General features: G+C 35.4%; 1 protein-coding gene across 1 annotated transcript in view; it reads left to right on the forward strand.

The window, feature by feature from the left end:
- Positions 1-19828, forward strand: part of LOC111061116 (dynactin subunit 1) — a 52268-nt gene extending 32440 nt beyond the window's left edge. The window contains exons 10-16 of the mRNA XM_039419868.1: positions 721-899; positions 4046-4205; positions 4742-4948; positions 7771-7953; positions 11876-12008; positions 15375-15565; positions 19628-19828. Of these exons, the coding sequence (XP_039275802.1) occupies positions 721-899; positions 4046-4205; positions 4742-4948; positions 7771-7953; positions 11876-12008; positions 15375-15565; positions 19628-19828 (1254 nt within the window). The remainder of the gene's footprint in view (positions 1-720; positions 900-4045; positions 4206-4741; positions 4949-7770; positions 7954-11875; positions 12009-15374; positions 15566-19627) is intronic.
- The last annotated feature ends 2947 nt before the right edge of the window (positions 19829-22775 follow it).

A 22775-nucleotide genomic window follows, 5' to 3' on the forward strand; every position in this document is an offset into this window, starting at 1 on the left:
CGAGCTTCGCTCTGGAGTACAAAAGCATAAAAAATTTATTACGAAAGAAGAAATTATAATAACATTCATAGTTCAAATAAAAATGTTCTATCTAATCACAGTAAATTAAGATTAATTCCCAGAGGAATGCAAACATTTCCCTCACAAAGGCCCGGTTGCACAAAAGCCGGCTAAATTGTAATCCTGATTAATTTCACGTGAACCAAATCAGAGAAGACCATTTCAAAAAGAAGATGAATCTACTGGAATTAATCAGAATTGAAAATAACCCGGCTTTTTTGCAACCGGCACCAAGTATCTGATTGAATGATTACAAAAGTTCAACAGCTGAGTCATAATTTTGACACAGTCCCACACACAATGAACTCGCTCACTCACTTCCATCATCAACAGACGACGAAATAATTATTATCAGCTTTTTTCAAGGATGAATGATAATTATCCTTTTAATGTCCTTCAGTGAGTTTTCACATGATGAGACCTAGTGTAATCGATTTTTTTTATTATAAACAAATGTTCTGAATTTCGTGAGAATCGTTAAAGCCGTTTTCGAGATCCGGTGAAATACAAACATCTAAACATATAAACATCTAAACATCCAAACATCTAACATAAAAGAAATTGCTCGTTTAATAGTATAGGATTGGAGTTGACGCTTCCTCTAACGATACGTTTAGTTCCTGGTGAAACCCGGCCTTAATGTCTTGAACTTTCCTACAGGTGGATACTCTGCAGCTGGAGTTGGAGAGCGCTAAGGAAAAGATAGAAGAGTTGAGTCTGGATTTGGAACTGCTAAAGGAAGAGTTGTCGGACAAAGGTAACGGAGAGGCGTGTGTCTCTTCCTATCAAACAAAACAGCTGGAACAACAAAACAATCGACTGAGAGAGACTCTAGTCAGGTCTGTATTCAGAATTGCGTTCTTATTTAATGGTTGTGTTCAAAGCCACTGATCGTTGAGTGAACGATGAGACCAGTGAGTGAACGTGTCTCTGAACGAATCACTTGATGGTTTTCATGTCAATTGATTATAAAATGAGATAGGTTAGGTTCTAGTTTTGTTCACAAATTTAAGAAGCAGAGGAAACATCTGTCAGTCATGACTCATGAGCAACCGTTCAGCTACAGAATACATACAGAATGGAAGGTATCAATCTAACCAAGACTTGAGTGCACAAAGACCACGACACGTGACTGCCTCATCTTGTTAGAAATTAAAATTACAGCTATATTACAATGCTACACTTTCTTTCAAGATGGCGGATTTTAGCGTCAGGATACTAGCTAACTTTCCATTATGTGGTTCATCTGTGATCAGGTTTTTTACTGAACATAAAAAAACACGATGGAATTGATCAGTGGCTTTAAAACACAACCAATGACGTGGTAATATTTGTACATTAGTGTCCACATAACCGTGACATGTATTCTGATACTTATTATATCACCCCGAAGACTTCTGTTACTGCAAATATTGTCAATATTTTCGTCGTTTAATAACTATTAATTTATCAGAATTTTGAATAATTGCAATATCTCAGTAATTTTTCATCTGTATTCTGATACTGTTCTTGAAAAATGTTATGTCAAGTTTCTAATTCTACACAGAAAAACGAAACTAAAATTGCAACGCTTTTTCTTGAACGTCAGTAAGGGTCAAGCCATACGAAGCGTTTTTCAGACTAGTCGGCAGTGCAGGAAGTCAATTCTGAACACCAACCCAACCAGTGGAAAGGATAAATAAATAGTATAGATTAGTTTAAAATTTTTATTTTATGACTATAAATGATTGTGAAATAATGATGATAAAAGTTGAAAGGGTCTCTAGTTCTTGGTGGGTTACAAGAATCCGCGAAGTGATTTCGTAGCTCATAATCGTAGGTTAGTGGAGCTGGCCTCAAGCGGACTCCTTACAAGTGAAGAACCGATGATACGGCGCTTACCTGATCAGAGTGATTTAGATTTTGGTTTTGACTGCGCAGGCGCTGGCTTACATTGAGCATACATGAGAGAGGCAGAGAATTTGACTTCGGATTATTGTTAGGGGGTCTTTAGTGTATATGAAACTCGATGTCGTCACGTCCCAGGGTGGTCGACAGCTTGGGGGGGAGGGGAGTAAGTTGTAAAAAACGCGCGTTTATAAAATCGCCTGTCCTGCAGTTACTATTCATAGTACAGCTTTTAATTTTTTCTCAATATTATGTATACATAACTGTCTTTCAATGTGGTCCTATACTTTTTTGCGATAAACCGCATAGTTTTTCCGTAAAAAAATAAAATATCTCGAAAAATGTATTTTTTTATTATGGACTTTTTGTTATTTCTCGAATATTCAAGTAATTAGCCGACTTAGAGGAAAAGGCTCCCAATAAACGTTGTAGGCCGTTTCTTGCTGAATCCAATGATATATATAGTTTGGGGGTTACCTTCATAGATGCGGCGGTGGGAGGGGGATAAGTAGCACTGTTACGCTGCTGCGCGGTCCTCCCCCATGATTAATGCGCGTAATGGCCTGTCTATCTCATCGCTCCTACTAGTCTATGCATTCAAATTATGTATTTCAGGAACGCTATCTTATGTATTTTCGGTCGCTGAACACGATTTTTCAACTCTCAAGCCTTAATAATTGATAATTCTCATCATAATATACTAACAATAATCCGAAGTCAAATTCTCTGCCTCTCTCATGTATGCTCAATGTAAGCCAGCGCCTGGACTAGCTGGGACAACCAGTTCCCTATGATGATATTGTATTATTTTCAAAGATGTGGATTGCTGTGTCATTCCTACTTTAGGAAAGATCCACGTAGATTACGGTACATTCCATATCTATTTATCATTCAAACAATTCTGACACAACATGAATAATATCCAGAAATATTAATAATTATTATTATTATTTCTCTGATTGCCAATGAATTGCAACCAGAGGAGTTTATTGACAAAACATATACATAATTATTATATTATACATACAAAAGTTGCTAATACTAAACTTAGTTCTAATTATGATGCCCCACTATAATATGTGTCGGGGTGATCATAATATTCTTTTTTTAAAACATGTATGAAAATTTAGTTATAAAGGTTTGTTAGTTATTTAAGGTAGAAATAATACTTATAAGTATAGGCCTATTATAAAAATATGACAGTAGTTTATCTTATATCCTATTTACAATGAGCTCCACGGTCTGGTAAATGCCAGTATCATATAACCAATTCCGTATTGCTCTTTTAAATCTATTTATATTTATTTCGTCCTTTGCGATCTGCGGGATTTTATTGTAAATTCTAGGACCTAAATATTGTACAGATCTCTGACCAAAAGCTGTGTTCATTCTGGGAACGAGAAGAAAATTCAGATTTCTAATTCTGGTGTTGTGGATATGGAAAATTAAATCGGTAAAATTAGTATAAATTACTAAAACTAATACATATAACTGTCTGACGCTGAGAACTCTACTTTCGGTGAACAATTCACTTGTTGAAAAACGGTTGTTTCTGTTTATCATAACCTTAAGAATACGTTTCTGAGCTTTAAAAATTTAATCTATTAAGTTGTAATTTGCTGCACCCCAAACCAACAGTCCATATCTCAAAAGTGACTGCAAGTGAGAAATATACTATTTTAATCATATCTTTACTAATTATATGACGAAGCTGGTAGAACTTATAAATGAGCTCTTATTTTCTTAGTTGTGTACGATATATGCTCATCCCATTTCAATCGATCATCTACAATCATACCTAGATATTAATAGAAGTATACTAAAATTTTGTTTACCAATAACAAATCTGTCTACATTACAATATGTATTGTTCCATTACCTTAGTAGTGTTCCTTCTACTTTGGAATGTGATTGTATTGAACGTTTTTTGTTTGTTTCTTGAGAATCAACATTACTGTTTTTACAATCAAATATTATTATTAAAAACATGAATAAATTCTTCTGCTTTCAATTTAACAAATTTGGGTTTTGACTAGTTATTTCCATTAAAGATGGAAGATTCAATTCATAATTGTTCATTTTGTTTTTATTTTTTCAGGATGCGTGATCTATCAGCGCATGAAAAACACGAGACTCAAAAACTTCAGAGAGATTTGGAAACCAAAAGAACTGAAATTGCCGACTTGACAAAAGCTAATGAAAAACTCCAAGCTAGAGTAACCGACATGGAAAGTCAGGTTGCTGATCTACATGAACAGGTATAACGTTGATACTCTCACATAATTATAATACTTGTAATATTTGTTAAATAATACTATTGTACAATGTGTAATATTATTAAACCCTTGATTACGAAAATTCTATGATCATAAATTATAAAGTAATATTCATCATCTTGATATTCCATAATTAAATTCATGCAAAGCGTAAATCAATATTAAAAAAATCATTCAATAAATCATTTGATTTTTTCCATATTGTGATTTTTAACAAGCTCTATCTGTTAAACTCTGTATTCACCTACAATGTACAATTAATGCCATATAATTCTCACTGAGTATTGATATTTTGTTGCAGTAACTTTGTTATATGCAATGGAGCTTTGCTATAAAACTTGAAGCAATCAATTATATCTCTTTCGTTGCAAGAACAATAATTTTATTTCCCCAATACAGCCACGTCACATCATACTCGTATTTATCAGGAAGCAGTGTAAGCAGAAAAATCCGTTTCTAGAAATTCATCATAAACCGTGTTTTTTTCTACAAATTCTAAAAATCATGTTTTCATTCAGGTGGACGCAGCCTTGGGTGCTGAGGAAATGGTGGAACAGCTTGGTCAGCAGAAACTGAGCTTGGAAGAACGCGTGAAGGAGTTGGAGGAGGCGGTCAATGACCTGGAAGCCATCCAGGAGTTGAACGATCAGCTGCAGGAGGATAGCAAGGAACTCGAATCTGAGTTGAGAGAAGAGGTCGATTTGGCCAATGCCGCCACTCGTGAGGTTTGTAGTTATTTCTCATTTTTAAGAAATCTCCGTTAGATTTTTATATAGATTTCAATAATAATTATAATTGGCCTCCACATAACCCTTACAGCCATCCCGTTCCACCACATGGTGCCAAGATTCTGCTTGAGTATTCTTAGGCTATTCCATGTGCAATGAAACGGCTCAAGCTTTTGTATATTGCAGCTGTCAATAGTGATCAATCAATGCATCAATTATATCTAAAGTGTCAAAGAATATCTTATCCGGCTTCTTGCATAGATTTTATTGTATTTTTGAATAAATTGGAATGTTTAAATAAGTCGATTCTATTGGCCAAACGGTTGCCTATTGTGATATATCTTTCAAGAGGTGATGTATAACTTCTCACATGGGCATGAAACTGATGGAAATGTCTTGAATTGCGTGTGGCTACTACAATTCCAATTCCATGATTGCCAACTTTCAAGTTTAATAGTTATTATACAGAGTTATCACAAAAGATTCATCGGATTCAAAAAAATCATAATTACCGAAGTACTCACTCGGAATTAATAATTTCCACACCGATGGGAAGATAAAATTCAAAAGTTTTATTACTATAAATACCTTGGACCCTCATTAGACTAGGCAGCCAGCCAGGAAACCAGGTCACACAGTCAGGTGGGCAGGTGTTCGCTCACTCCATCACCAGGCATTGTTTTTAGACAAGGACAGTCAACCTGGCAGCCACATTTTGGCCACTGGTTGGATGCCGAGCCCGACGACCACACTGGTAGACAAAACGTGTCTGGCCAAGTCTTGAAACAATGCCCTGTGATGGAGTGGGTTACTACCTGCTCGGATGACTGTTTGACCTGGTTGTCTGGCTGTCCAGTCTGAAAGTGGGCCGAGGTATTTATTGTGAAAAAACATTAGAATTTTCCCTTTCCATCGGTATAAACATCATTGATTTCGAATGAGTAATCAAGTAATTATGAATTTTTTTAAAACCGATGAAAATTTTGTAGTAACTCTGTATTTTCATCATATATACTTCATTCTAGTCTCTAGTTTATTTTAATGAATCTTAAACCAATAAATGAAATTTATAAATACTATTGAATGAAAAAGACTAAGAAATTGACAAAAAACCACTGATTCATTGATAATAAGAAAGACCGGTTTCGGTTATTACACCATTGTCAATCTCTGATAAACTGTTAAACCAGTTGAATAATTACCACAATATCAACTTCTCAACTACACAAAAAATTATAAATACTACCCATCAGTAAAATATTTTCAGGTATGAAACATTCTCCTTAACCTTCCGACAGTCGCGCTGTTGTAAAAAGTACAACAGTGTCAGTTTTTTGCTGCACAAAACTATTGAATGGGGTGGTGTCAGTGAATGAGTCAGCTATGCATTCCAAAACTTCTCCCCATCACTCCACTGAGTTTCAGTATCAACCGAGTAATGGTTCAGTCTTCAGGTGCCATTTAGTTGCGACAGTGCATAAGTCGCACTGTGTATAAGATAGGGAAAGGCTGTATACGGGGACTGTAAACGAACCAATAACACACAATTGATGGCTTTGCTTGATGTACTTTATTGGGCTATGAAATGGTAATCATTAAGAACATCCAAATGTTCATAGGCGTAAAATAATCCAATAAGATGGAAAAAGTAATTATACAATTAATATATGTTTTGACAGTAAACAGAGAGTACACAACACTTGGAAAATTGGATGTTGTACTAAATACAACACGCGACTGCTTGTGTGATTGAGTAGGGCGCGACTACCGGAAGGTTAAAATAATAATATCATATTATTTTAACATTCTCCTTGTCAACATGTTAATTACTAGATTTTCCTGTATAGTGAGGTCCACGTTATAATGGCAGTGTTTGATTAGCAATGGTATTGCTATCCTTGTCTATCATTCAACAAAGCGGTTACATCTCTTTCTCGCTTTGCTCTGTTGCCAGATCGTCTTTTAACAATGTAGAATTAATAATCTATTAACAAAATATTCCATCCTAACTATGAAAATCCATCATGAAATTATTGAAAAATATAATTTATTGCTTAATAAAATGTAATTGGTTATTTTGAACGAGAATGAACAGTTAATATTACATTTATTTATTTATTTACTCTTATGGCTTTTATTGGCAGAGAGATCCTTTCGGATGTTCTGCCTTGCCGATTACCCAATGTCATTTCCTATCAACACTCAAGTTTATAGGTTATGTCTTGGGTTCTTTATTTTTCTCACTAAAAATTTTAGGGTTCTCACTAAAAATTTGCTCATTCACTTCCTGAGTTCCTATTTTATAAATTTTAAAATCAAGAAAACTATTTTCAAACACAAAATCACATTTGAAAAGCAAAAACTATAAAAATTTTGATGATAATATTGAAATGAAAATTTCACATTATTACATCAATAAACCTGAATAAGCTGCCGTCTATAGAAGGCATTGACAAGACCGAGGATCAGCAGCGTTTTCCTCCTATCTTTCTCCACTGCCATTATAACGTGGACCCCACTATAGTATACATTATTCATATCAAAATGAGTATCATTTGTACTTGATATGATTGTAATAATGCTTTACAGGCAGTTTATACCCTCTAACGAAGTTCTCTCATTCATATTCTACGTAACATTCAATTAAATCTCTCTGTTTTGCAGGCATTGAAACACTATAGTATACATTCTCCATATCAAAATGAGTATAATTTGTACGTGATATGATTTTAATTGCTTTATAGAATGTTTATACCCTCTAACGAACTTCTCTCATTCATATTCCACGTAGCATTCAATTACATCTCTCTGTTCTGCAGGCATTGAAACAGAAGGAGGCAGTTCTGGAGAGTCTAGCTGACAGGGAGCTGACCATTCTGAAGTTCAGGGAGCTGGTTCACAAGCTGCAAGACCAGTGCATTGATCTGCGAGCCCAGCTCGAGCGTGAGTCATCGTCCAAGGCCACCATTGCCGCTGCTATCCCCGAGATTCAAGACTTCAAGGTAAGCGTCAGCATATCCGTCATACATTTCAAATATATTTTCCATTTTGCTCTTCGAATGCACAATGCTCATCCACCAAGTTCTATCTCAAATATGTTGATATGATCTGTAATTGCATTCACAAATCAAATAAATGAATCGGTTATTAATAGGCCTAATATGACTTTTCATAATGAAATGAATCTTAGGTGAGCACGTTAAGTGTTGGACAGGGTATCCCACGAGAGGTGAAACAGTCGAATACCATAGATTCTACATGAAATTTGCAACAAAAAAATGTCCGTTAAAATTTTCTTGTATTGACCTTAGCTTTTTTACTTTCCTTGCCCTATTACCATAGGTAAGGAAAGTATTGCTTTCCGGAAAAAATCTAGGTACCCCAATTTTTATATTTCTATACGTTTCAAGGTCCCCTGAGTCCGAAAAAGTGGTTTTTGGGTATTGGTCTGTATGTGTGTGTGTGTGTGTGTATGAGTGTATGTGCGTCTGTGTACACGATATCTCATCTCTTAATTAACGGAATGACTTGAAATTTGGAACTTAAGGTCCTTCCCCTATAAGGATCCGACACGAACAATTTCGATCAAATGCAATTCAAGATGGCGACTAAAATGGCGAAAATGTTGTCAAAAACAGGGGTTTTCGCGATTTTTTCGAAAACGGCTCCAACGATTTTGATCAAATTTATAACTAAAGAAAGTCATTGATAAGCTCTATTAAGTGCCACTAGTCACATATCTGTAAAAATTTCTGGAGCTCCGCCCCAACTATGCAAAGTTTGATATCAGATTCCCAATTATCAGGCTTCAGATACAATTTAAACGAAAAATTTCAAGTGGAAAAGATAGAGCATAAAAATCTCTACAAATAATGTTCAGTAAGATTTTCACCGAAAATTGAAAATAAGCTCGAAATTCGAGAAAATAAGATTATTCAATTGCAAACTGTTGGCAACTGTTGATTCTATTAAATCATTCACTATGAAGAGATAGCAGACCTCGTGTGTCTCCAGCGTTATAGTCCTGTCACCAGCTGGCTTGGATCTTTGAATAGTAAACTTGAGATGCGCGGGAACACTAGCCTCAGGTGATGAATTTTCATAACGGCAAGGAAAGTTGTGTGAGTGCACCACACCAGATTTTTGGAGTAGGCCTGACCGTCATTAAAACATCAAATATCGGTGACCGAGCTTCGCTCTGGAGTACAAAAGCATCAAAAATGTATTGAGAAGAAGAAATTATAATAAAATTCATAGTTCATACAGAAATGCGCTATCTAATCACAGTGAATTGAGATTAATTCCCAAAGGAATGCATAATTTCCCTCACAAAGGCCCGGTTGCACAAAAGCCATTTCAAAAAGATGGATCTACTGGAATTAATCAGGATTGAAAATAACCCGGCTTTTTTGCAACCGGCACTAAGTACCTGATTGAATGATAACAAAAGTTCAACAGCTGAGTCATAATTTTGACACAGTCCCACACACATGAACTCGCTCACTCACTTCCATCATCAACAGACGACGAAATAATTATTATCAGCTGTTTTTCCAAGGATGAATAATAATAATTATCCTTTTAATGTCCTTCAGCAAGTTTTCTCAGGGATGAGACCTAGTGCAATCGAGTTTTTATATTATACACCTATTATGCTCTGAATTTCATGAGAATCGTTAGATTTTGAATGAAAAAGACTGATTAATTGTCAAAAACCACTGATTTATTGATAATTAATAAAAAATGAGCCGTTCTCGAGATCCGGTGAAATACAAACATATAAACATATCACTTTTTGTGTAGTTGAGAAGTTGATATTGTGGTAATTATTCATATTGAATGAAAAAGACTAAGAAATTGTCAAAAAACCACAGATTTATTGAGTCAGTCTACTGCCAAACTTCACCGAGAGCACTTCTCTTTTATTCGCTATATATTTTATAATTATTATGTATTTGAAAATAAAGTTTTCTTTTTAAAAAGGTGTTTGGTTACCCCAGAACTATAACTGGCTGTGTTTTTTTTGACAATTTCTTAGTCTTTTTCATTGACAATGGTGTAATAACCGAAACCGGTCTTTCCAAGTATCAATAAATCTGTGGTTTTTTGACAATTTCTTAGTCTTTTTCATTTAATATAAACATATAAACATATTAACAGAAATTGCTCGTTTAATAGTATAGGATAACTATAAAACTATCAGTCAGAATCTAATTCTGAAGCTGTGTACAGAATTGAGCGTCATGAACACAGGCATTCAACTTTTCATCAGCTGATTATATCTGTATTTGTACAGAAGCAGTACAAAATAGCTTTTTTAAAAGCAGCTTTTTGAGCGAGTGCGTCGATGACGCTGGGCTAGTCTACGAGCTGCTAGTAAAAAAGCTGGCTTGTAGCTTGTAAACTAGCCAAGTTTAATCGACCCTTTAAGGACGTTCTAGACGCTTTTACTATTCACTTGTACAAGTCACTTTTTGACTTACCAGCTTCTACTTAACTCGGAGGCGCTTGTGGGCGTTTAGACGAACTATTAAGAAGTCACTTGTAAATGTCGGCTTCAAGGTAAGAAGGTTTCGAAACTTGTCACTAGGAGCGCTGTAGACTGACAAGAAGTTACTTGTAACTTGCCAGTGCGGCATTTACATCGGGGCAGTAACAGTCACTTGTGATCACGTGACCTCCTACAAGTGGGTATGTTGACAAATCGCTTGCTACATTCCGAGTGTGTTCAGAATGTAGCTGTCCCGGGGCTTGTTACTTACCTGAGACTTGCAACTGTTCTATAACCTGGCTTGTTGGTGTTTAAATGAGACCAGTAACAAGCGGCTAGCTACACACCTCGTCTAAAACCCCCTTTAAGGTACTTATATAATAAGCAAAGCATCAGCTGATGCAAAGTGAAATGCGCGTGTTCCTGCTCGTAATATTACGTCAGATATACCAATATCAACTACCCTCTATAGAAGGCAGTAACAAGGCAGAGAATCGGCAACGCTATTTTCATATCTTCACCACTGTCATTATAACGTATACCTCACCATCCTGTTATATTAAGCGAGCAATTTCTGTATTTATATATCTGGTTATTTTTATATCTGGTATTTTTATATATGGTTATTCATGTTTTACGGATCTCGAAAACGGCTCTAACGATTTTCACAAAATTTGGAACATAGTAGGTTTATGATATAAAGATTCGATTGCACTAGGTCTCATCCTTGAGAAAACTTGCTGAATGACATTAAAAGGATAATTCATCCTTGGAAAACAGATTATAATTTCGTCGTCTCTCGATAATAGAAGATGCGTGTACCTGTTTGGGAGAGAGACAGAATTATTTCCAGCTGTGTAATCATAATCAATCAGCGAGAAATTTTATCTAGCTAGACAATTTAATCTATTTGATCAACATAATCTGATTTGTTGACATGACATGATAATCCTCCTAAACTAGAGTATATCATAATTTTCAAAGTTGATCATTATCTGACAGTTTCAAGTCAATTCAATTTGGTTTGTGAATAATTTAAAATAGAATTTTCTGTTTTCAAATGTTTGAACAGAAAATTGAACTTGAATTCAAGTGTATGGAACATAACCTACTTTCTGGACTATTTATAGTGTATAAATCAAAATTCGAGGAAGAAAAAATTTTGGGCTGTGCCTGTTAGTCGTTCCCCAATCATTTTAAAGAATTGTGTTCGGTTTATCAAAAGTCAATAAATAAATAACGAGCGAAGCTCGGTGTCCCGATATTAGTATCTTAATCAATAAGAGTGCACAGAATTATGTTTTTATTTTGTCATGCTTTGTGAGAATTATACCATCAAGTGAAAATAAGTAATTTGCAAGTAGTTAATTTGTTCTTTCATTTAAACATGTACTACTTCTTTATAAATTGTTTCTTCGATTATTTATTTGCAGAAAATGTTTGCTGAAACGAAAGCTCATGCCCGTGCCATTGACCTGGAACTGCGACGTATCGAGGTGCTCCAATCGCAGCAGCATATCAAATATCTGGCAGCTTACATGCCTGACTCATTCATGAATAGAGGAGGTTAGTCAATCGTTATTTTATCCAAACAAGTCACTCCAGCAAAGTCATTGGGCCATATGAATAAAGTTGAGCATTTGCTTATACTTCTAAAATATGGAGCATTTGCTTCATTTTCTATGAATAAACGTGAGCAAAACCTTTTGCTCATGCTCATCAAAAAAATAGTTTGAGCATTTGCTCAAAAGTAAAAGCTTTTGCTCAAAATTGTATGAATAAACTAGAGAATTTGCTCAACTTTTGAGGCAAATGCTTCAAAAAAGGTGAGTTTAGTCTAGAGCAGCTTATCACCTTTTGCTCATAGTAAAATGGCTCAACTAATTCGTATGAGGAAGAGGAACTATACCAGATACGATCACAACCAATAGTTGAGAACCATAAAACTCTTTTTAGATTCAACCATGATACATATCACCATTATCCCTACAAAAGAATAAATACAAAAGATAGCTAGCTACCTGTTATAAAGATAGCCATCACAAAATAGGAAATAGGTATTTAAGAAGATGAAAGTGTAGACGATTATAAGAAGGCTATTGATATTATAAGAATATGCTGAAGATTATTATAGAGATGACATTTTTTCTTGCTATTATTTCAAAATTCTAAACTCTACAAACCTAAAACTCTATTCATAAAATTTAATAGGAAATATAACAGAGCAGACGACGCAAACACAAGCGGTGCACCCTATTTGCATATTTAGTGCTTCCGTGAGCTATAAATACAAACTAAGGCTACAAAAGCGAATCAGCTGATGAAAAATCTCTAAAATACGTGAGCATTTGCTCCAGAGTTCAGGAGCATAAGGTAAGAGTAAAAGGTAAAGCTTATTCATATAAAAATGAGCAAATGCTTTTACCTTTTGCTCATGAGCAAAACCTTATGCTCCATGCTCTTGCTCATGAGCATTTGCTCTGGTTTTATTCATATGGGCCAATGTTTATCATCAACGCTGGTCTGAAGCTTTAGCTTATTCAGCTGAAGCACAGCTCCAAAAAAATTATTAGAAGGAAGAAAATGATTCTGTCCTTAACTTTACTTTTTCTCATCTGATGTCGATTTCAAATGCACTTTTTATGGTTTGTCATGAGTACAATAATTGGATATATTTCTGGTGCTCTTCAAATCTAGGAGAATCAAATACAGAGCATACTTCCCGTGTGGGATGCTACACGTCTCGCATTGTTTCCAATTTTCAGATTCTAAGATAATTCTACATAGTTCTCAAATAACAGTATTCCAATTATTGTAAAAAAAGAAATACACCTAATACCGTAGCTTCTGTTACTTGGTACTCATCTCATAGTTAATATGTGAGACTAAACACATAGCTCCAAGCGTCGGTTGCTTTATTTAAATTAGCCATAGCATTGGAGTGATTCGTGATCTAGTGGATAGAGTGCTTGCGTAGCAGCATAGAGATCCCGGGTTCGAACCCTATCATTAACAAAAGTTTTTTAACTAGATCATTCCCGTGTTATCGGATGTGCACGTTAAACTGTCGGTCTCGGCTGAACTATGACAGTCGTAAAATTGACGGCTTAAAATTATATATTCAGGCGAGGTTGGACCTTCTCGCAAAGGACTCCCCACGAACAAAAGCCATAAAATTTTTTTTTAACCATAGCATTATTCAATAATCTATGTAGCAATCAATAATACAAGCAGTAATTCCAAGTTTTGTTAAAAGACCGCAAGATAGTTAGGTTAGGTTATCACCATTTATTTTCGCTTGTTTGACATTCATTTTTGGTCCAAGTAACAAAATCCGTGAAGCAATTCTTAGTAGTGAGTTTCTTTTAAAAAGCCAGGTGATAGCATTGACATTCATTTCAACCTGTTTTACATTCTTTTTCTCATATAAAAATTGAACTTGAACTTTCCACAGTAAAAACATAACCGATTTTTCTCGGACATGTTATTATTATTTTATCAAAATTTGGGAACAGAATAGTTTTGGGCCAAGCCTGTTGTTCTTTCCCGATCATATTCATATAATTTGTAATTTTATTCACTAATAAATAAATATATCTGTTTTTTTTTTTGTTGAAAAATACAAATAAAACAAAAAGCTTTGTTGAAGTTCTGACACTGTGTTACTAGTAAATATTTGAAGAAACACTTACTTTTGATTGGAGTCTTGAGGAATGCATTTCACTCCTGAAGAGGAGCTTCATCAGCCTCAGCCTCAGCCTCAGCCTTCAGAGGCTGATGAAGCTCCTCTTCAGGAGTGAAATGCATTCCTCAAGACTCCAATCAAAAGTAAGTGTTTCTTCAAATATTTACTAGTAACACAGTGTCAGAACTTCAACAAAGTTATTATATAGTGTTTCATCATGGAAAGCAACTTCAAAACAAAAAGCCTTTAATAATGGAAGAAAAGGTCATAGATTAGAGAAGGTAAAACATCTGTACTTTCTCGTACTCCTCATTTTTCTCTACCTCTTCTCTCCAATCTTTTTATATTCTCCTCCTTCTTTTTTTACGCATCCTTCTCTTCCGCCTCTCCAACTCCTCGCCCTCCTCATCATCCTCTCCTTCTCCTCCGCCTCTTTCTCATTTTTCATGTATTCTTCTTCTTCTTCTTCTTCTTCTTCTTCTTTTTCTTCTTCTTCTTCTTCTTCTTCTTCTTCTTCTTTTTCTTCTTCTTCTTCTCCTCCTTCTCCTTCTCCTCCTTTCCCTTTTTCCTTGTCCTTCTCCTTGTCCTTCTTCTCCTTCTCCTTGTCCTTCTTCTCCTTCTCCTTCGTCTTCTCCTTTTACCTTTTCCTTTCCTTCTCCTTCTCCTTCTCTCTCTTCTCCTTCTCCTTCATCTTTTCCTTGTCCTTCACCTTCTCCTTCACCTTCTTCTTCATCACCTCCTTCTCCTTCTTCTTCTCCTTTTCCTTTTTCTTTTCCTTGTCTTTCTCCTTCTTCTTCATTACCTCCTTCTCCTTCTTCTTGTCCTTCCCCTTTTTCTTTTCCTTCTCCTTCCCCTTCTCCTTCATCTTTTCCTTGTTCTTCTCTTTCACCCTCACATTCTCCTCCTCCTTCTCCTTCTCCTTCTTCTCCTTTTCCTTTTTCCTTTCCTTCTCCTTGTCCTTCTTCTCCTTCTCCTCCTTCTCCTCCATCTTTTCCTTGTCCTTCTTCTCCTTCTCCTTCATCGTTTCCTTGTCCTCCACCTTCTCCTTCTCCTTCTCCTTCTCCTTCTCCTTCTTCTCCATCTCTTTTTCCTTTTTCTTTTCCTCCCCACTCTCAGCCCTCCACCGCTTCTCTCACCTACTTCTTCTTTTCCTCCACCCCTCTCAGCCCTCCTCTGCTTATCTCACTCCTCCTCCTACTCCTCATCCTCCTCCATCAGTTGTAATTGGGTGTATGTTTGTTTGCCAGGTGACAACGACGCTCTGCTGGTGCTGCTACTGATTCCGCGCCTGGTGTGGAAGTCGGACGTGCTGATCTCGCAGGCCAAGGACAAGTTCCCCGCCGTCGAGCTGGTCGACAAGAAGAGTCTCACCAAGGGTCACTCGGTCGAGCAATTCGCCTCGAGAGCGCGGCTCGCCATGCATCTGCACAACCTACAGGTAGGCGTCAGGGGCCTATTTCACAAAGGTACAAGTATTGTTGCCAACCATGGTTACGAACAAGTACTTGTAGTTACAGTTTACAAGTACTCATGTTTCACAAAAATTCATGATCTACAAGTTTACAAGTTTACAATTTTACAAGTCTACAAGTACTTCAATAGTAAACATAACCTATTCTCATGATGATTTATTTTTTTCATCCTTCATAAAGGTTACTTGTACTTTTCAATAATTACTTTGAAAATATTTGAAAGCAATATAATGTTTTTTGTACAGTCTACTTCATTTATTGCTGAATTTGTAACCTATGCAGTATATGTACTCTGTATATATATATATAGTAGATGTACTATATATATACTATAGTACACATAACCTATGAGGTAACACATTAATAACTATTTTGGAAATTTATTAAATTCAATTTCCTGATGCATATATTCCCAAAATAATGAATTTTAGAGGATTATAGGGCATTTTTGATTATTAGAAATATTTATTGAATATTTAAAATCATTTTAATGATCACTTGTAAATCCTTTACATAGCTTTCCACTTCGGTAGAAATTTCATAGTTACGAACAAGTAATTTCGACAAAAATTGTTGGCTACAATGAAAATCTTTGTGAAACACTTGTTCGTAACAAGCAAATCACTTGTAAACTTGTAGAAATCCATTGTAACTACAAGTTAACAATTCTGCTTTTGTGAAACGCTAGTAATCAGCTGTTCTCCAAAACCATGGTTGGCAACAAGACTTGTAACCTACTTGTACCTTTGTGAAACGGGCCCCAGGTAGGCGTTGATGTCGATTTGTCGCTCATATCGATGTATCGAAACTATTGATGTATTGGAATTATTGTTATATCGGAATTATCAATGTATTGCAATTATCGATTTGTTTTGTTTTGGTTTCGATATATCTTAATTATAGATTTGTTTGTTTTGGTATCCGAGAGTATCAGGCCCGGTTGCACAATAGCCTGTTGAATTGTAATTATGATTTATTAATTGCCACGATAACCAATCAGAGAAAGCCTTTCCGTAAAGAATTCTTCTCTGATTGGTTCTCGTTGCATTTAATTACGATTGCAATTTAACAGGCTTTTATGCAACCGGGGTTTATCATATCCAATTTTGTATCTGAGTGTTTCACTAACAGCTAATTGAAAAGACTTGAGATATTGTCAAAAAATCCACTTTATTTTAATAAAAAAATATTTATTTCACTGGAGCATGCTTTCGTGTGTTTAATTAGGGTAAACCACCCCACGTTGGGACACTTCAAGTTGTGGGAAATTAGTGAGTGTTAGTTTGGCAACAACTGCGATGTTTTATCAGCTGTTTATAGCCTTAATTATTACAGACATAATAATTTCGGATGTAGCGCCAGTCGTTATTAAGAAAAAATAAAAGCATGTTTTTGTAACCTCAAAGTTTTTTTTTGAGTAGAGGATTTTCAATTTTTACTTTAAACAATCACCATTTCAGGTAAGTCTCACAGCTAATATGCATTCTGTATTATTTTATGAATATTTTGACACATAGAACATTATTGTACTCTTAATTTTAATCCAGTTATTCTGTCTAAAACAAAGCCATCACCATCTGCCCACCTTGGGACAGCCCACATTGGGACACTGCAATCATGATATATGCTCATATTATAACGACGAGCATTGCTTCTGAATCTTATTTTACTCAATGTAGGCTACATATCAATGAAATAAATTATAAATAAATATTATATATGATTATAGCATGTCATGTAGCTTCAGAGGTAGCCATTTCAAACACACTTTGTGCAAATTACTTTTGATCATAGTTTTTACTAATAAAAGTTTCAAATAATGTATTTATGCTATCAATAATTATAATAAAATGTTATAAATTGACAAAAATAATGAATTGCTTATTTTTAATCCAATATCCCAACCTGGGCAAGGGATGTCCCATCGTGAGCCGATCTTAAGCCCACGTTGGGACACTCCCCAAAAATTGTTTTTGCAATAAAAAAATAGACGATCAATGTAGTTGCCATCCTCAAGGATGAAAGTGTAAGCAAATACAATATATAATTAAAAAATCTAGATTTTTTGTATTTTTGTCCAAGTTATAGCTGTTTGAATTTTGGTGTCCCAACGTGGGCTGGTTTACCCTATGTAAAAGTTCCACAGCATCATTTTTCACTCTACAATTTTAATCAATAACAGCTAAATTTTCAGATTATTAATAAATGATAATTTACATTTGAAGACAATAGAACCAATTCAGGATCTAAAATCAAATCTTCAAAGTCGAGTAGTCTTTGACCCACACTATCCTACTCGTTCTCTTAACCTAGCGCCGCAGTGCAGGATGGTTTCTCACAGCTTGGCGTTGTTGTCATTTGAGATGGGTGTCTGGCTTGGAAGTGTTTCGGCCGCATTGCAGGATGACTGTTAACGGTTGCCGGAAGATCAGCAGCTGGGGTTTCTCGTTATCCTATTATATATTAAGCGAGCAATTTCTGTATATCTGTTTATATTTTTATATCTATCTGGTTATCTGGCTATTTTTATATCTGGTTATTTATGATCTCGAAAACGGCTCTAACGATTTTGACGAAATTTGGAACATAGTAGATTCATGATATAAAAATTTGATTGCACTAGGTCTCATCCCTGGGAAAACTCTCTGAAGAACATGAAAAGGATAACAATGCTATTTATCCTTGGAAAAACAGATGATAATTTCGTCATCTGTTGAAACAGAAGATGCGTGTGTCGGAGAGAGACAGAATTATTTCCAGCTGTGTAATCAATCAGCGAGAAATTTTAAGCTGCTTGATTAATATAATCTGATTTGTTGACATGACGTCATGATAATCATTTTAAAGTAGAGTATATCATAATTTTCTAAGTTATTCATTATTTGACAATTTTAAGTGATTAGTGAGTGTTATTTTGTTATTCAATTTGGTTTGCAAATAATCTAAATTAGAACTTTTTCGTTTTTAAATCTTTGGACTGAAAATTGAACCTGAATTCAAGGGTATGGGACAAAACCTACTCTCTGGACTATTTATAATGTATAAATCAAAATTCGGGAAAGAAGCAGTTTTGGGCTGTGCCTGTTAGTCCTACCCCAATCATTTTAAAGTATTGTGTTCTGTTTATCAATAGTTTATAAATAAATAACGAGCGAAGCTCGGTGCCCCGATATTTAATAATAATAATAATAAACTTTATTGCCAAAAACAATGCATACAAAATAATACTCAATCATCTAGAGCATAAACTAATAATCATAAAATACAATTATGAATATTATATACATTTAATTCTCTTGACAATAAATACTCTCATTCTTTTATTTATTCATAAAAGAGAAATTATGATTGCAGATTCGTTCTCAGCGACCCCAAGTTTAGCTAGAAGACTTAGAATGTCAAAAACTTTATTAAATAATTGAAAATCATAATGAAAAGTCATTAATATGGTAGTTCACCACGTTTCCGCAAACTTTTTACTGGTGACTGGAGTTTTTATTGATTATAGGTAACACAAAAATCAAAACAATCGTGAGAAAGCAAGCTGGTGATGAAAGCGAATGAGATCGCCACTCCATTGTTCTTAGTTTCGGCTGCTTGGCTGAGCCTGGCTGGAGGGTTCAAATAACCGAGTGATCTTTCGTCTATCCGCTAGGCGGAGCCACGCCGACCTTGTCTGGGTGGAAAGGCCTCTGTGACCGTTTGCACTTCCAGCAACTGCCATTATTTGCTGTATTTGCGCGTAGTCTGAGTCAGTCAGGCAACCTTCCTGCACTGCGGAGCTAGGTCTATGGTCGCCCTGGGCCACCTAAACTCAGTCGGCTTCTGGGGCAGGCAGCAGTAGGGGTGTCGGCTCCTCGTGTGGTGTTGTCAATCACTCTGACTCGTGCCGGTGGTTGGAATGAATATCGACTTACTATCGGTAACCGTCCTCCTTCTTATATTCTTATTTTTATTCTCTGTAACCGTATTTGTTTGCTATAGTTTTTTTCATTCCTTTCTAATATTTTCATGTTTGTTGCACGCAGGGCATCCTTCGGCAGTTCATATTTGGCCTGAACACATGCAGCCCAGAAACCCTCCTGAAAGTGGGTGGGGCTCTGCCAGACATGATGCAACAGGAGAAGGTTGTCGACAGCTATATCGAGATGATGAAGCGGGATCAGGTCAGAACTAAACTCCTCAATTCCCAACATATATTCAGTTACGAGAGCTTAAATAACTCATAATAAATGTATAAACCTCGAATATATCATTTACTCATGATAAATGTAGAAACCTCAAATATATTTTTCCTACAGTTACCCTTAAAAGTGGCCATTCCTGCACTGATTACAGAACGCAAAGAATCACTTTTCCGCTCTAGTGCGGGAAAAAATTTTTCTGCACTCCAGATTTGCAACATGGCAACGCAAAATAGTTAGAAGGTTATATGGAGCACCAGTGCAGAAAAATCAAAATTATGTTGGTAACAGTGACTGTGGTATAGTGTTGTGGTGCACGTTATAATTTTTTTATTTGCCATATATACAAGATTTATACAATTACAAATTCACATAATAATTGGGTACATCGTACAGAAATTCAGAATATACTCTATTCTAGAAATAATAAAAATAAATTACATATAACATAACTGAAATCCCAGTTGTACTCATTTTACCGGCAGTAATTGCTAGCAGAGACATGTGTCTGATCGCTAGCAATGAGTTCAGTTCAAATCATTGAAAGATTTTTTCTTATCTTTTCTTCTTGACTGAAACACAAAAAAGAGCTTTGTTGAAATTCACAAAATCACAATTTTATTTTAGGTATTCACCAAATCAATCTATTATGTGTAATTTTATGATTAAAAGTCTATTTTGAAAAATAATATTAAGGACACCAAGGACAGCCACCACATGAGTGACAGCCGCCCCTTCATTCATTTACTACTACATTATTCAATTTGACAATAAATTAAGGTTTTTATTAATAATAAAATTACCCAGAAAAACATTTGATGGATTTCAGGGAATTTTACCCATAATTACCCACTTTTCATATTCAATGGTAACGGTAGGAAAAATTTAATGTGAAATACGTGCGCAAAGCTCCTCTGCTGCACTCAAGAAACCATTCCACCCTCGCCTACGGCTCGGGCGTAAACGTTTCTTTCGGTGCAGCAAACTGTCACTTTGCGCACTAGTTGCACAAATAACTATTTCTTAACTGCTCATAAAGCTCTTCTCCAAGTATTGAGATGATGGAATGGGAAAGAATAGGACGAAACTATTGAATTTAAATTCGGATTTACATCAGTAAACATTCAGTAACATCAGTATACATTCAGTAACATCAGTATACATTCAGTAACATCAGTAATTATTGAATTCTCAGCATGCATTTGGGTTTGAGAGCTAAATTAACTCTCATTATAATTCCAAGAACTTCTATAGTGAGGTCCACGTTACAATAACAGTGTAGAAAGATAGGAGAACAGCTTTGCCGATTCCTCTGCCTTGCCACCGCCTTCTATAGATGATACCGGTATATCTGATGTAATATAAACTGTTCATTTGTGTTGAAAATAATCAATATCCAAATTTGGGAATGAAACAGTTTTGGGCATTAATCCTGTTGTTTCTTCCCCAATCAATGTGTACGTTCTGTATACAGTAAATTGTTCCAGTTCCAATCGTAAATTGTTCCATCACGTGACTAGTGCAGAATGTTCCCATGGAACGCCATTTCAAAATCGTTGGTTCAAGCTTTTTGGCGCGCTCTTATAAAGTTGATTTACACCAAAATGTGTCGTTCACTAGCTGCGTGAATGAAGAAAGGCTGTTTTACAAATTTTTCATCTAGAAAAGTGTGCATTTCTTTCATTCCATTACTCTCAAATTTTCTATAGAGAAAAATTCATTTAACGAATGGTTATCAAACATAATTTTGTTGGTTATGTATTCTATGACTATGCTATGGTAAACAAGCTATCAGAGCATGCGCAGCCGCAGAGAAGCAAGCAGACTACAAAATTCAACCGACCAATGAGAGCTCGGATAGTTGGAACTGTACCTTGTTGGAACAATTTACCATGCGTCGACTATGGGACAGGACCGTGGAACTGGAACTGGTTTCTGGTACAGAATCTGTCAAAATAATTTCTTCCCATGGGACGCGGAACTTTTTACCTGGTAAATTGTGAATCGGACAATTTACTACATTCTATGTATACAGAACGGGCCCATTCATAGTTGAGAATGATAATGTATCTATCAATGTATATATTATATATATATTATATATATATATATATATATATATATATATATTATATATATATTATAAATATTTTATTTGTGTCAAGAACATGTATTGTTTAATGACTGAATAATACATTTTCATAATTGATATAAAATATTTTGTAAATTAATTATACTTCTACATTTTAAAAAAACGATCTGGCAACGTTGCAGAGCCAGAAAATGATAGCTTTGTCGGCAAGGATAGCAACACAATTGTTAATCAAATACTGTCATTATAACGTGGACCTCACTATAATACGTTTTTAATATTGAGCATAGATTGCATTTGGTCCCATTGTAGATCATAAGTGATTATTTCTCCAAGTGCATAGAAGTGAAGTGCAAGAAACATTTTCAAATATTCCGGACTTGACTTTGGATAAGGCAGCTGAAATCTGTAAGACTTTTGAGGAGACGAAACAACAAGTAGAAAACATTCAAGGACATCAGGATATAGACTCTATTTCACATCACCAGAGACAAAAATTTTCTACCAGAGTGAAGGACTCTTCAACTAAAGAAGGACAACATCATTACTCTTCAACTAAAGAAGGACAAACTTATTGCTCAAGATGTGGAGGTATCTACGTTAATAAACAGTGTCCTGCTATTAATAGGTAAGGCATGCTATAAATGCGGTAAGCCTAACCATTTTTCTAACAAATTTTTTAAAAAACGGGTTCAAGCTATAGAAGAAAACTTGTTTGTTGATAGTCTGGCAGTACTTGAGCACGGTAACTTTGATGGCGACGAGGAAAATAATTTGACAAAGTGAAAAACAGTTAATTTTGGCGTCGGTAACCGTCCGTAAGGTTTTTTTGGTTAGAATGAAGGTGACCGGAACCGCTCACATTGGAGGGTGACGTGGTTTCAAACTGGAAAAGATTTA

The sequence above is a fragment of the Nilaparvata lugens genome, chromosome 1, assembly GCF_014356525.2.
Source record: "Nilaparvata lugens isolate BPH chromosome 1, ASM1435652v1, whole genome shotgun sequence".
Classification (NCBI taxonomy): domain Eukaryota; kingdom Metazoa; phylum Arthropoda; class Insecta; order Hemiptera; family Delphacidae; genus Nilaparvata; species Nilaparvata lugens.